General features: G+C 38.0%; 1 protein-coding gene across 5 annotated transcripts in view; it reads left to right on the top strand.

Moving 5' to 3' along the window:
- The window catches only part of LOC116529996 (TLC domain-containing protein 4), a 76413-nt gene that overhangs the window by 16845 nt on the left and 43612 nt on the right, over window positions 1–15956 (top strand). For 4 of the 5 annotated variants that reach the window (XM_032247941.1, XM_032247942.1, XM_032247944.1 and 1 more), the window contains exons 2-3: window positions 10402–10567; window positions 15176–15265. In XM_032247941.1, coding sequence (XP_032103832.1) covers window positions 10413–10567; window positions 15176–15265 — 245 coding nt within the window. In that variant the 5' untranslated portion in view covers window positions 10402–10412. Of the gene's footprint in view, window positions 1–1594; window positions 1638–10401; window positions 10568–15175; window positions 15266–15956 lie in introns of those variants that run through there. The other variant, XM_032247943.1, reaches the window with a different exon arrangement.

Raw genomic sequence — 15956 nt, forward strand, 5'->3', positions numbered from 1 at the left:
AGGATTAGGATTTTGCCAGCTCTTGGCAGTGGAAAGGGAATTTGAGTGTTAGAGAGCTGTGGAAATGATGGGCATTGGGATGTAAGCCGATTAAAGAGGGATGTACCAAGAGAATAGGGCTAATGGGTTGGGAAGAAGCTGAGAGGTCAGCAGGCAGAGAATGTTGTAATACTGCACAAGCTTGAAGGAAAGAAGGCCCTGGTCAACTAAGGGGATACTTGAAATGATATTTTGGAGGCAGAAAAATGATGCGTAGGGGACAGTAAAAGTTCGTGGGTGGGTAAGGTGGCATGGAAGATGCGCCATTCCAGGTGAAGATAATGGACTGAGCTGTCTAGGAGATGCAGAGCCATCAAATGGGCAGGAAGTTATTCAGGATTATGGCAGGGCCATCTTTGAATAAGCAGAAGTGATTGGGAAGTTAGAATATGATAACAGGAAAAGAGAAGGGTGGTGTAACTGAATGGCAGGACTAAAAAAGAATATGGGTGTTTGCAGTGGGTAGGGGAATGGAGGAATAAGGCCTGAGGGGGAAGAGGTACTCGGACCATTTCCTGACTCTAAAGTATGAGAGGCTAGGCAGCTGCTACTTGAGAGAGTTTCAGGAGACGACGGGTGTCTTCAGAATGCTCAGAGGAGAGACCAAGGATATGGCAGTACTTTTTGGTTGTGGAGCAGCATTTCCAAGGGGCCTAGTGGAAGGTTGTGGGAAGTGGAGAGGGTGATGCGCTGGGAAAGAACTTCGAAGCACAAGAGGTACTCACATGGTAGAGGATGGATTTCTGCAGTGGGCACTCTACATTTTAAGTGTTGACTGATGAAAACAGGCATGAGTTAGGGGTCTAGGACCTGGTGGCTGTAGGATGATTTTGTTTTCCCTGACTAGAGAGACCACAGGCCCAGAGACTGTATGTCCTGTGTGCTGCTGGAGGTAGATGATGGTAGAGGCAGAGACTGGGTGCAAACCATATGCAGAGTACTAAGTGCCCAAGAAACATTATATCATTTATTTCCTATTACAATCGTGTCAGGTTAGTACTATTGTTATTTCTACCTTACAGATGAAGAAACTGAGGTTCTGTTAAGGCAAGTTTAGTAATTTTTCCAAGGTCATACAGCTAGCAAATGGTAGAACTCAGACTCAAAATCAAGACTTCAATGGGCCTGTGTACTTTCCATCATGGTTTATCTTCTTAACATTTCCTTCCCTGTGAGATTTTGATTTTTAACATAATTGATAGAATGTTGAGAAGTTAATGGAATAAGAAATTGCCTTTCTGAATTCTAGGCCTCAAATCTTGTTTCCAGAGTCCTCTGAAGGTTAGACTAGAACCCCACCTTCTGCAGGCAACCCTCCCAGCTGTGCTTTTACCACTTCCATGTTAGATGGTTGGACACTTCCAAAGGGTTAGAAGGTGGTTCTTTAAATTAAATTGCCCACTTGTGCCAATTTGAGTGATGTGGAGTAAGTTCCTGCTCTCATTTTTCTGTACACTTTTTTTTTTTTTTTTTGAGACAGAGTCTTGCTCCGTTGCCCAGACTGGAGTGCAGTGGCATGATGTTGGCTTACTGCATCCTCCATCTTTTGGGTTCAAGTGATTCTTGTGCCTCAGCTTCCCAAGTAGCTGGGACAACAGGTGCGTACCACCACGCCTGCTAATTTTCATATTTTCACTAGAGATGGGATTTCACCATGTTGGCCAGGCTGGTCTTGAACTCCTGATCTCAAGTGACCCTCCGGCCTTGGCCTCCTGAAGTGCTGGGATTACAGGTGTGAGCTACATGCCCAGCCACAACACTTCTTTAAATGTTCAAGGAATGCTTGCTTTGTTTTGTTTTTGAGACAGGGTCTCACTCTGTCACCAGGCTGGAATGCGGTGGTGTGACCCCAGCTCACTACAACTTCCGCCTCCTGGGCTCAAGTGATCCTCTCATCTCAGCCTCCAGGTAGCTGGGATTACAGGTCTGTACCACCACACTTGGTTACTTTTTGTATACGTTGCAGAGACAGGGTTTCACCATGTTGCAAAAGACTGGTCTTGAAGTCTTGAATTCTTGGGCTCAGGTGATCCAGTGGCCTTGACTTCCCAAAGTGCTGAAATTATAGAAATGACCCATGGAGCCTGGCCTGCTCTCAAGTTTTGTTTTTTTTTTCTTTTTCTTTTTCTTTTTTTTTTTTAAAGAAATCTTGTTCCCAAGCTAGCATTACTTGGCCTCTTGGCTCTTTGTGATATGATACCATTTCTAAAGATTACCATGTTTATCCTACTTTAAAGGTACTTTGGTATGTGATTAATTGGGAGTAAGTGGGACTGATACTTGATCAAAGGATGTACTTTCACACTATCTGAGTATAAATGAGCCTGAAATTTGTTTGTTTGTTATTTTTTTTTTTTGGTGTGTGTGTTTAATATCTTCATTTTACTGTTGTCTTTCATTGATTTCTGTCACTTACAATGCTATGGTCTTGTGTGTATGGCTGTTGTGCCAAGTCCTATACTTTGGTATTGCCTTTTAAAAAATTATTATACTTTGCTTTTATGATTGGGATTCATTATTTTAGCTAATAAAGATAATATTGAAACCTGATTTTTGTTAATCTAATGTATTAGCTGTCTTTCCTAGCTCTGTGTTATATGCAGCTTAAGTAAACATACAAATATTTACAAAAAATATTTACTAAAACAGGACCAAAAAGAGAAAACCGTATAAAATATCAACAGATATTTCTCATTTCTACTTTGGATCATTGATGTACATGCTGCTTCTAGTTTTTCAGCTAGCTCTGGGGTTCACTAACTTTGTTAATCTAGCCACTTTTTTTGGTATTATTGATAAGGCTTTCATAAGAAACTTTCAGAGCTTCGCTGGAATCAAGCTGTCCATCACTTGGTATCCTTTGATCTATCAGGATTTGTTGATCAGTTATTTGTGGAGGTGAGGTATAGGAAGGAATCAAGGATGACTGAACTGTTCCAGGTTGGAAGATGGGGCAGTGTTGTGGATGTCCATGTCATTCACTGAGGTATGGCACCACAAAGAAGGGCTGGTTGAGGTTAAGTTCAGCTTGGGCCAAGTAGAACTTGCAGAGCCTCTGGGATGCCCAAATGGAGCCCATCCAGAGGGTGGCTGACCATTCAGGGCTGGTGCATGGCAGGTGGTGGAATCTAGTTGCACACACTATAAGCACTATTGAAGGTGCAGGGCATGTGGCAAGGCAGAGAAGAGGCTTAGGTAGTGGGGGTAGGAGGGAGGTAGTAAACCTTGCCAAGTTAAAGGTATTTATGCCTGATAACCTTCATTTTCTTTGTGAAATGGGAAGAAACCTCATCTGTTTTAAGAGGGAGAACTAGAGATTTGAGAGCAGTGAATATTTGGAATCAATGTGGGGAATAGGAAAGGGAGCTTGCCAGAGACGGGAAAAGGAATGCTAAGTGTAAGTGGGGCATTCTTCCCAGCTTCCGCCTTCTTTGCTGCCCTTAAAGACAAACACACAGACCTCTTCCCCTTCTTTTTAAGGATTTTAACCGCAAAACACCACAGCAGTGTTTCTCACTGGGTGATTATATCAGAAAATGAAGGAGTGGGGTTGTGTATGTGCATGAAAGTGGCACTGGTGATTTTGAGATACTCTCTAAGGAATATCTGTATTTACAAAGGAATCACAAATGGGGAAAATGAGAGTGTTTTGATTGTGTTTTGATGGGGAAAGGCTGGTAATCCTAACCTCACCTAGTAGAACTGAGTCTTTTTTTTTAAAAGTCAATTTCCTTTAAAATTGACCTTTCCTCCCTTCCTTCCCTCCTCCTGTCCTTCCTTCTTTCCCTCCTCCTCTACTTTCTTCTTTCCTTCCCTCCCTTTCTTTCTTCTCTTTCTTTCTGAAACAGGTCTTGCACAGTTGCCCAGGCCGGAGTGCTATGGTACGCAGTCATAGCTCACTGTAGTCTCAATCTCCTGGGCTCAAATGATCCTCCCATCTCTGCTTCCTGAGTAGTTGGGACTTCAGGAATGTGCTACCACATCCAGCAAATTTTTCTATTTTTTGTAGAGACAGGGTCGCATTAATGTTGTCCAGGCTGGTCTTGAACTCCTGGCCTGAAGCGATCTTCCCACCTGGGCCTCCCAAAGTGCCGGAATTACAGGCATGAGCCTGGCAGAGAACTGAGTATTTTGTGCTCCAGTCTGAAAGCATCTTGCTGGGATTTCAACGGAAGAGAAGATGTCCTCATGGTTCATCTCAAATACTTTTGGATACCTCCTCACTGTTATGTGTCACCTCTCCTGGGTTTTTATTCCTTGGAAAGTAGGAAACATTCCCTTAATACCCTGCACTTCCCATTTTGTATGGTGAGGATCAGTTTCTTTGTAACCCTACTGGCTGTAAGCACGTCATCCTATTTTGTATTCCAAGCACCAGCACAGTGCCTGGCTCATGGTGGACCAGAGACAGATGGATGGACTGTTTTTTGATGTGAAGACTGAATCAGTCCTTGCAGTGCTGTTTCCTGGGGCTCTGCCTCTGGGAGTCCTCCTGCTGGAAGAGAAGGGCTCTCATAGCTGATAGTTAAGACATGTACCGTCATGCATTGCTTAACAATGGGGATACATTCCAAGAAATGTGTCCTTAACACAATTTTATTATTGCGTGAACATTATAGAGTGCACTTAACACAAACCTAGATGGAATAGCCTACCACACACCTAGGCTATATGGCATAACCTTTTGCTCCTAGGCTACAAACCTGTATTTACTGTACTGAATACTGTAGGCAGTTGCTATACAATAGCAAGTATTTGTATATCTAAACATAGAAAAGGTACAGTTAAAAATATACTATAAAACATTAAAAATTGGACTAGGCACAGTGGCTCATACCTGTAATCCCAGTGGTTTGGGAGGCCGAGGTGGGAGGATTAGTTGAGGCCAGGTCTTTGAGACCATCCTGGGCAACATAGTGAGACCCAGTCACTGCAAAAAATAAAATAAAAAAGGCCGGGCACGGTGGCTCACACCTGTAATCCCAGCACTTTCGGAGGCCGAGGTGGACAGATCATGAGGTCAAGAGATTGAGACTATCCTGGCCAACATGGTGAAACCCTGTCTCTACTAAAAATATAAAAATTAACTGGGCATGGTGGTACGTGCCTATAGTCCCAGCTACTCAGGAGGCTGAAGCAAGAGAATAACTTGAACCTGGGAGGTGGAGGTTGTGGTGAGCCGAGATTGCGCCATTGCACTCCAGCCTGGGCAACAAGAGTGAAACTCCATCTCAACAACAATGACAACAACAACAACAACAACAAAAAACTGGACGTGGTGGTATGTGCCTGTAGTCCTAGCTACATGGGAGGCTGAGGTGGGAGGGTCACTTGAGCCTAGAAATTTGAGGTTACAGTGAAGTATGATTGTGCCAGTGCACCCCAGCCTGGATGACACAGAGCTTGTGTCCAAATAAAAGAAAAAAAAAAGATAAAAATTGTACACCACCTGTGTGGAGCAATTACTGTGAATGGAACTTGCAGGACTAGAAGTTGCTCTGGGTTATCAGTGAGCGGTCAGTGAATGTGGAGGGCTAGGACATTACTGAACACTGCTGAAGACTTTATAAACACTTTAGACTTAGGCTACACTAAATTTATTTAAAAATTTTATTCAATAAATTAGCCTTAGTTTTTTATTTTATAAACTTTTTAAACTTTTGATTTTTTTTTTTTTTAAGACAGTTTCGCTCTTGTAACCTAGACTGGAGTGCAGTGGTGTGATCGTGGCTCATTCCAACCTCTACCTCCCAGGTTCAAGCGATTCTTCTGCCTCAGCCTCTCCAGTTGTTGGGATTATAGGCACGCACCACCATGCCTGGCTAATTTTTTGTATTTTCAGTAGAGACAGGGTTTCGCCACATTGACCAGTCTGGTCTCAAACTCCTGACCTCAGGTGATCTGCCTGCCTTGGCCTTTCAAAGTTCTGGGATTACAGGGGTGAGCCACCGCACCTGGCCTTTGATTCTTCTAATAAAACTTGTCTGAAAACAAACATGTTGTACAGCTAAAGAAAAAGATTTTCTTTATATCTTTATTTTACAAACTTTCTATTTTTAAAATTAAATTTTTTTTTTTTTTACTTTTGTTAAAAACAGACTCAACACACACATTAGCCTAGGTCTGCATAGGGTCAGAACCATCAATATCACTGTCTTTCACCTCCACATCTTATTTCACTGCAAGGTCTTCAGGGGCAATAACACACATGGAGCTGTCATCTCCTATGAGAACAATCCTTCTTCTGGAATACCTCCTGAAGGACTTTCCTGGGGCTGTTTTACAGTTAATTGTGTGTGTGTATTTTTTTTTTTTAATAAATAGAAGGGATACACTGTGAAATCATGATGTAAAGTATAGTATAGTAAATGCATAAGCCAGTAACATAGTTGTTTATTATCATAATCAACTATTATGTACTGCACATAATTGTATGTGCTAGACTTTTATATGACCGTCACTGCAGTAGGTTTATTTACACAAACATCACCACAAACACATGAGTAGTGTGTTGTGCTATGGTGTTATGATGGCTATAGTGTCTCTAGGTGATAGGAATTTTCAGCTCCATTTTAATCTTATGGGACCATCATTGTGTATCTGGTCTGTCATTAACTGAAACATCATTATGCAGTGCATGACTGTACTTCTGACTTTTTCATGTTTTTCCCTACTAAGAAATCAACATCAATTAAAGTTTATGTAAACCATTTTGAGTGAAAAGTATAAACATTATTTCATTCAACAGGTCTCTGGAAAAGTTTCTTTGATGTCCACAATTCCTGTGAATCAAGATGGACTAATTATATTTTTGAGCTCATGTCTAGACACTCTTGAAAATTGTTGCAGCAGTATTTCCCTTATCTGTTTCAACTGCTCCTCTCTAGGCCAACTAGTATCCCAGCCTTCTGCCAGCTACTAGTTACATGTAGAGGTATATGAAGTAGATCTTAGGCTTTCCACTGTTTCTGTATGTTCCTATACTTAATAATCACCAAACTCTCGCAGGCCCTTAATATATGTTAGTAATGAACATCTTTTGGTTTTATCACTTTTTACCATTTTCTTGCCTGATTCATGCACTAAAGTGAATGAACAGGGCCAGTTGCTTTCTACCAGAAGCCTTGGTTTTCTGGGGAAATTTGTAAAGATCTCTAGATTAGTTCTTGATTTGGCATGACTGATTAAGCAAGCAGCTGTTTACTAAGAGGCACAGCTGAGAGTAGAACAATTTAATTAGCTTCTATCAAGCCTTAAATGGAAGCCACAGCTTGAATATATGGAGCTCTTTATTTAGTTTTAAATGAAACATTTTTGCAAGGGGAGACTCCCAATGTATATCCCAAAGTCTTACCTGAAAATAATTCTGTTGACAATAATAGTATTCATCCAGTATAACAAAGACTTAAAAACTTGATTTTGGCAGGGGAGATGAAGTACATTTTTTAATGGAGAATTGTTTGAGTGCTTTTAAATATATTAGTTAAATGAACAATTCATAAAATGGATGAGGTATGATATAAATGTTTTATGACAGCTTTCCACATTCATGAAATAAATGGCTTGTATACATTTAATTTTAACAAAACTAAATGAGCAGCCCATACCCACCTACTGCTCTAGGACCAGCAGAGAGCGTACAAAAGTTTTCAGGGCAAACCTCCTCACATTGAAGATTAGATCTCCATTCTCTTCTGATTATATATATATTTTTCCAACTTTGTATCTATCTGGCTTCCTACTTGCTTTAATCTTAGAAAAGCATTATTCTCCTTACATCCCACTTAGCAAATTATGGTGATGCTTAATTTATATATAAAACTTTTATGTATTATTTGGTTAATATTAAACCTAGACTAAAAGGTCACAAATTAAAATTTTAATACTCAGTAAACATATGTTATTAAAAAGAAGTAAAGGAGCAATAAAGTTAATGGAGTCTCATAGAGAGGAATTGTAATATCAATATTTTTATCCAGCACAGACACAAAGAATGAGGAAAGAATTCATTATAGACATATGAATTCTGTCAGAAGGGGCCCTGTGGGAGACTGATTCTTATTACCATATCCTGGTTGGAAGGGAATGAAGTGGGGTTATTGCTAGTGCAGTCAATGATTTGCCTTTTCTCTGGTGAATTGACTTCAGTAGGTGACTTTATTTCTTCACATTAGGCAGCTGGAAATGTGTATTGATTTATTTCCTTTTCATTGGAGGATCAGCTCTATCAAAGATGGAGCCATAGAAATGTTATATTTGCTAGATATGAGCAAATGCTTTAGTGCCTTTTTTTTTTTTGTCTGAATGTTCATAAGATTTTTAGGAGCCAAATAAAGTTCAGCTCAATGAGATAGAAAACTCACTTTGTGCATATATGTGTAGTACTATTCTCTCTACCAACTCTATTGTTAAGACTTGAAGCTCTTTTATAAAAATCTTTTTTTTTTAAAGGGATAAAAAGTCCTGCAGGCCTTTTGCTCCAAGAATATGTGTGATTGAAGAACATGTTTTTAAAGTTAAATTCTCATTTATGCAGTGACAGTGTTAGCTGTGGAGGGTATTCAGGTTTTTGGCGTTTTGAACACAGAATTGGACAAAATGCACAAATAAAGCAAGGAAAGAAGCAACAAAAGCAGAGATTCATTAAAAAATGAAAGTACACTCCACAGGGTGGGAGAGGGGTCCTACCATAGGGGCTCAAGAGCCTGGTTACAGAATTTTCTGGGGTTTAAATACCCTCTAGAGGTTTCCCATTGGTCACTTGGCGAACACCCCATGCAAATGAAGTGGTGCCCCAAAATCAGACTGGTTGGTTGAGGAAAACCAATCAGAGGCTGAAGTTACAAAATTACACTTGTATGCCAGGTGTGGTGGTTCACACTTATAATCCCAGCAGTTTGGGAGGCCCGGGTGGGGCGGATTACGAGTTCAGGCGTTCCAGACTGGTCTGGCTAACATAGTGAAACCCTGTCTCTACTAAAAATACAAAAATCAGCCGCCTGGTGGCACGTGTCTGTAATCCCAGTTGCTTGGGAGGCTGAGGCAGGAGAACTGCTTGAACGTGGAATGTTGCAGTGAGCTCCAGCCTGGGCGACAGAGCAAGACTCTATCTTGGAAAAAAAAAAAGCTACACTTGTACGCAAACAAAGGCTTAGCTGGCAGTTGGTCAGATTGATTGGAGAAAGCAATCAATTAGAGGCTGAAATGAAGTTATAAACTTACATTCCTATGTAAACATTTGATTGGTTGAGAAAAGCAGCCAATCATAGGTACTTTCAATTTTTCATTTGCCACTCAGCAAAGTGCGAGGGGTTTGCAAAGGGAGTAACTTCCAATTCTTTTATTACTTAGGTGTGGAAAGTTGGGGTTTTCCCTTTGATTTAGTTTTAGGAAGTCAGCATGAATTGGCTTTAGGTTCCCTGCTTCAAGACTCCATTCTCTTGCCTCAACAGTGGTATGACCCTTTTCTAAGACTGTGTTCTTCTTAAGATTTTAATTTTGTTTTAAATGTTCTTTGTCCTGCTGCAAAATTCGTTTTGTTTTGTTTTTAATTATGTAATTATATTTTGTTATTGCAGGCAATGTTCTATGATTTTTGGCTTGTTTCTTAGAAATTATCTAACCAAGTCTTTTATTTCATAAATGAGAGATTGAGGGATTAAAAAAGTCAGGTGTGGCTGGGTGTGGTGGCTCATGCCTGTAATCCCAGCACTTTGGGAGGCTGAGGTGGGAATTTGAGGTTGGGAGTTTGAGACCAGCCTGACCAACATGGAGAAAGCGTGTCTCTACTAAAAATACAGAATTAGCGAGGCTGGTGGTGCATGCCTGTAATCCCAGCTAATTGGGAGGCTGAGGCAGGATAATCGCTTGAACCTGGGAGGTGGAGGTTGCTATGAGCTGAGATTGCGCCATTGCACTCCAGCTTGGGCAACAATTGTGAAGCACTGTCTCAAAAAAGAAAAAAAAAATAAAAAAGAAAGCAGGTGATTTGTCCTAAATTTAGTTAAAATATTATTGAAAGAATACTTTTCACTTAACACTGTTTGAAATTCTCTGTTTATGTTAAACTCTGAGACAGATAATTTTGACTATCATGATGCTAAAATTATAAATGACACCTATAATATTGAGATCTTTAAGATAGTTTTTTTTCTTTTATTCTGAATACAAACATAAGATACATGACAGATGGTAAAGGTGAAGAAATATACAAAAGGCCAAGAATTCTTATAGTTTCTTTGTATTCTTAACATTTGTTCCAAATTTTGAAAATTACTAAAATTACAAGACATATTTCTTAAAAAGAATTTATTCTAGGTTTATCATGAGATGACAATTTATAGCTGCCATTTATCTTAACAGGTTGAAGAAATATGGATGTCAACACGAAATTGTTCATCAGCATTATTTGTACAAGCTTTTTCACCTTTCAGCTTCTCTTCTACTTTGTAAGTTACTGGTTTTCAGCAAAAGTTTCCCCAGGTTTCAATAGTCTCAGCTTTGAAAAGAAGATTGAATGGAACTCAAGGTAAAGCATATGAAAATGTAATTGATGAAAAGAAACTAGTTTATTGGATAAAATTATTTAAAATATTTTGAAAAGTCTTTCATTTAGGATCTAATAAAATGTAAGGCCAAATTTTTATTTGATCTTAGGAGTAAAAGAAAAAACAAATAGATGATCTCATACAAACTAGTTTAAGAATTCTTATATTGAAAGATGTTAGGAGAAATGTATTTAAGTTTCTGGGGAGGTGTGTGAAGATGAACTAGACTCCAGCTGACTGTGGATGAGTACTAGCACTTTTGTGTTCTTTGGAATATTTGTAACAAACATCTCCTTTGAAAATGATGATGGAAGAAAAAGTTAGTTGTACTTTTGAGTAACTTATACCATATAGCATTGGCCAACTTAGCCAGGCCTGGGGCAATTAAACTCTACACACCAGAGACCAACGTGTGCAGTCAGTACATATGAATCTTCTCATGAACTTTGCATTATGATTTAGAGCCTTCCAGCATTTATTTTGTTACATAATTTTAAAGTAAAAATTGCTTTTAAGATTTATTTTAAAACAAAAAAGTAAATGGAGAAAGAATTAGACATCTATTCATACAGAAATCTGCTGGAGCTTTAGTTTTTATTTTTATTTTATGTTTTTTTTGAGACAGAGTCTTGCCCTGTCGCTCACGCTAGAGTGCAGTGGCGCAATCTTGGCTCACTGCAGCTTCTACCTCCTGGGTTCAAGCGATTCTCCTGCCTCAGCCTTCTGAGTTGCTAGGACAACAGGCATGCACCATCATGCTCAGCTGATTTTTGTATTTTTAGTAGAGACAGGGTTTTACTATGTTGGCCAGGCTGGTCTCGAACTCCTGACCTCTGGTGATCCACCCGCCTTACCCTCCCAAAGTGCTGGGATTACAGGCATGAGTCACCACACTCTGCCAGAGTTTTAAAAAGTTGGTTGCAATATTTTTGTGTGTGTATGACTCGTTAATCTCACAAGATTTCCAACACAAAATGGCTCAGATGACTGCTTCACTTGCTTTAGAGCATTTTATGTGCCCAAACATTGCTGCCCATTTGTAAACTTCGGTGAGGTGGAGGAGCTGTGGCCATATATTTTTTTTGTTGCTATTTAGTTGAAGTTAATACTAACCATAAAATGCAAGTCTCTAAAGTTTGCTATAATTATCTTTCATTGAAATTTCCTTTTACAATTCAAGAAATTGTTAATGTCTGAATATTTATTTGAGAATGGTCATATTTGACTTGAAATTCCCTTTTTTTGAACCAAATTGGTTTGCAGGCATCTATTTTTATAACTCAGACTGTGAATTTAAGAAGACTCTAGCTGTTTTCTTTTGCACTTTACAATGATATATCAGGTTCATACATGCTAAAGTTCTTTTCAGCCAGAAAGCAAAAATTATTTCTTCACTTATTTTCAAAAAAAAGCAGTATGATTATTTTGTCTGAAGACTAGCACAAAAATATTGTTCAAATGTGTTATACTAGAGATACCATTACTTTAAAAAATATTTCCTAACATATGAAGATAGATGGAATGGTAGCAAGGAGAAGGGGATACATAAATTCTCTGATTAAATTTTGAACTATTTTGACTTCCTTTTTACTGTGGTTAGGACAGGGAAAGGTATTTGAATGTTAGGTAGCTGCAAGTCAAAGAAATAGGGACGGTACGGAGAGATAGAAGCCAAGATGAAAATGAAATGAAATTGAAAAAATATTTACCACTGCCATTCTATGATATGGGAAATACCATTTGGGAAACTGAGTTTCTATTTGAAAAAGGAGTCTGGGATTATATAAAATTCATTTAGGTATTCAATGGCGTTTTCTCTTTCTCTGAAGGTTGCTCCTGCTTCTCACTCCAGCTTTGTTTACATAGGACTTAAGCTGTGAGGTGGAGTCCAAAGTAGGAAAAGGAGGCTATATTTTGTGTAAAGTATGTATAAATGTCTTAAAAATCAGCCTCCAGTTTGAAAAGTATAGATAAACACACATAATTCTTTCTAGTAATCAGGAAAGAGTCTCTGAACAATGAGTGGTCTGAGCCATCTAGTACACAAAGAACTGGAGGAAAATCAGCTACTGGAAGTGCTCACTTGAGAGACAGCAGTGTGATTAAAAGTGAGAAATTTCTGTACTTACTTGCAACTTTTTCTGAAAACGTATATACTTACAGGTGTTAGATCTTATAAAATAAAAAAATATTAATTATTTATATCCAGTTTGTTACCTATCACATCAAAAGTCTTATTGTGTTGAAATACTACTAATTTTTTAATCTTTCTCTAAAATTGAACTCTTTTTGACTGAGCTATATAATTTCTGTTGGCATTATTTACACTACTCTTGATTAAATCAGTAACTTAAAATTGCTCTTCTAAAATGGTCATTAATCATTTCTTTAGAGTGTTGTCTCTTTATGTGTAAAAACATTTCTAACCTCTTTGAAAAAAATTGAAATATTTTATCTTGGGTAGTATCTTGGAATTTCTTTTTAGATACTAAGGAATCTAATATTTCATTTGCTAGGAATCTGATCTTAAATAATAAAATATAAAATTTTTTAACAGAAGTTTCTGAAAATATAGTATAGACTTTTAATACGGATAGTGTATGAGTGAGAACAGGGTATTTGTTTTTCCTCTTCATTGTAGAGGGAGGTATTTGACTGGACTAAGTAACATTTAACTTTTCTATCCTGAATATCCATTTCTGTCAGCTAAGGGCCTAGAATGCTTTTCATTTACCACATAGCTTCTCAAAAGAGAAGTGAATCTGAGGCCTGAGTGTCAGAAATTAAAAGTTAGGTCTTTTTTTTAAAAGGGAGCTTTCTGACTATGGTTACAAAACAGTAAAACAAGGTAGTGAGAGAGGTTATATATTTTTTCTTTTATAGAACTTTTGAATAACAATAGAGAGCTGGCTGTATGATCATTTAGATGGAGTGTTTTGTTTGATATCAAGGAACTTAACTTTTTTTTTTTTTTTTTTTTTTGAGACAGAGTCTCACTCTTGTCACCCTGGCTGAAGTACAATGGTGTGATCTTTGCTCACTGAAACCCCTCCCTCCCAGGTTCAAGCAATTCTTGTGCCTCAGCCTCCCAAGTAGCTGGGATTACAGGCGTGTACCACCACACCCAGCTAATTTTTGTATTTTTGGTAGAGACGGAATTTCGCCTTGTTGGCTAGGCTGGTCTCAAACTCCTGACCTCAGATGACCTGCCTGCTTTGGCCTCCCAAAGTGCTGGGATTATAGGCGTGAGCCACCACATTTGGCCAAGGAATTTACATTATTATCCTGTGTTCAAATGTAATACTGGAGTGCTTGGCATGAAAATTACAGACTTGTAAATCAGATAAATTGGATTAATTATTCACGTTTCAAAATGATTCTTAGGTATTTAAATGTTACTTGGTCAATGCCTTTAAATTAGTGAGAATCTTTCCATATTTAAAATATGGCTTGATTTAGCATGATAGGTCTATTTTTGTAACACGTCATCTATTAGGTCAAGTATATTGGTTTTTCAAGTTACAATGAAATTTTCTGATACCAAGCCTAATATTAGTTGATATATTTTACTTACTTTTAAAGATCTGGGATCATATTGTAGAGAAAAATTTATTGCATACCAGTAATTTTTAGAAAGAAAACTTTGCTGTTCCTCTCATCTTTTATCCTAATGAAGAGAAAAGAAGCTTTGTTACCTGTGAGCTTCTTTATAAAGATGAGAGAAATCTGAAATTCTTGGGTAAAAAACTTCATTGTATGGATAAATACAGTTTCCTGAATATAGTTCTTTAAGTAACATAATATAGAGCTTGAGAATTGGTCACGTCATTAAATTTATTAACAAGATATATTCATAGAAACTGATGGTTTTTATGTTAAACTTATTCCTTCTATAAAAGAAAACTTGACCTGGATCTTGAGAATGTTGTGCTTTTACTTGGGTGTTTTTTTTTAAAAACAAATTTTCTGTATAAATTCATGGTCCTCAATTTCTCTATTTAGAAGTGCTTTCATAATAATGATAAAGAGGCACTAATAATTCCCTCGCTTTCTTACAAATTGTTGCAAGAATCAAGTACAATAGTTTAGGTCAATGTACTTTAAAAACTGAAGTCTCCCAAGAAATAAATCTTCATATTATGATCCATTTGAATTGTTTTAAGGATACGGAGTTTGTTAAGGTCAGTAGATTGGAAGCTGATTGGAGCAGGAAACTTATCCTGCATTGATGCTGTTGGGGCTGGAGCTTGGAGCAGGGTACAGGGTAGTGGCCTTGCCAGTTGCCATCTGTCCGCACAGAAGTCTGTCAGCTGCATCATCCTGTATGCATCTGTCTTAGAACTTTTAACCAAGAAGTGATTCACCTATTCTCCAGCAGGAGATTGTAGGCCTCGTTATCTTTCTCCTTTATTCCAAAGTAAAGCTGTGGCCCTTGGCTTTCTAAATGGCAATTTTGCATTATACTCTCCGTTATACTCACTCTGGTATATAAATGCTCCAAGGTGTAACTTGTTCAGAATGTTCTATGTCTTGTCAGAATTAGTTAAATTTTATTGCAAAGAAGGTAAAATCTTTGTGTTTCATTTCAGGGTAGTATCCACATGCCATTCTTTGGTGGTTGGTATTTTTGGCCTGTACATTTTCTTATTCGATGAGGCTACTAAAGCTGATCCACTTTGGTAAGCCGTTTCTTTTTCTAAGATTGCCAATTTGATTTATGTTTTGATATTAATTATTTATAAGAACATCACTTACTTTAAAACAGAAAATATATCGATGGCGTATGCGTTATTAAAATGCTTGCGTTCAGACATTTCAGCAAAGTGCATTTAAATGATTTATTTTAGATTTGAATACAAGTGAAGGCCATTTTGCCTCAGTGTAGCAATTGTTATCCCAAACAAGGAGAATATGATGATAATTTAAACATTTTTACTGTGTTAATGAGTAAAGCAAAGTTATTGTAATCACGGTTCTGAAGAAAAATAAATTATTGAGATAGGATAGTCAACTTGGATAATGTCTACTTAAGACTTTTTTGCCTCCAATTTATGTTTGACTCATCATTTGATATCAAAGAGATGAGAGTTACAGATGGCCGTGTGAGAGGAATTTAGTACCCCAAGATTTGAAGCACATGCACTAATAACTATGTTCAGCAGTAATAGGTTAACATGTAAGATGGTTCTTTTAGAAAAACTTAAATGTCATTCCAATGGCAGACATTTTGCAAACTGTTTCCTGGTGTTATATGAGAAGGCTTAGTTCAGCTTAGTTTGAGACAGGAGGCATATTTGAAGAAGCACTGCATTGAGATGTGGTTGTTGTGGGCTCGGGGATGTAGGGTGATTTAGCCTGGTCTTTTGACCA

The sequence above is a fragment of the Sapajus apella genome, unplaced genomic scaffold, assembly GCF_009761245.1.
Source record: "Sapajus apella isolate SASKATOON/1434 unplaced genomic scaffold, GSC_monkey_1.0 scaffold64, whole genome shotgun sequence".
NCBI classification, from domain to species: Eukaryota; Metazoa; Chordata; class Mammalia; order Primates; family Cebidae; genus Sapajus; species Sapajus apella.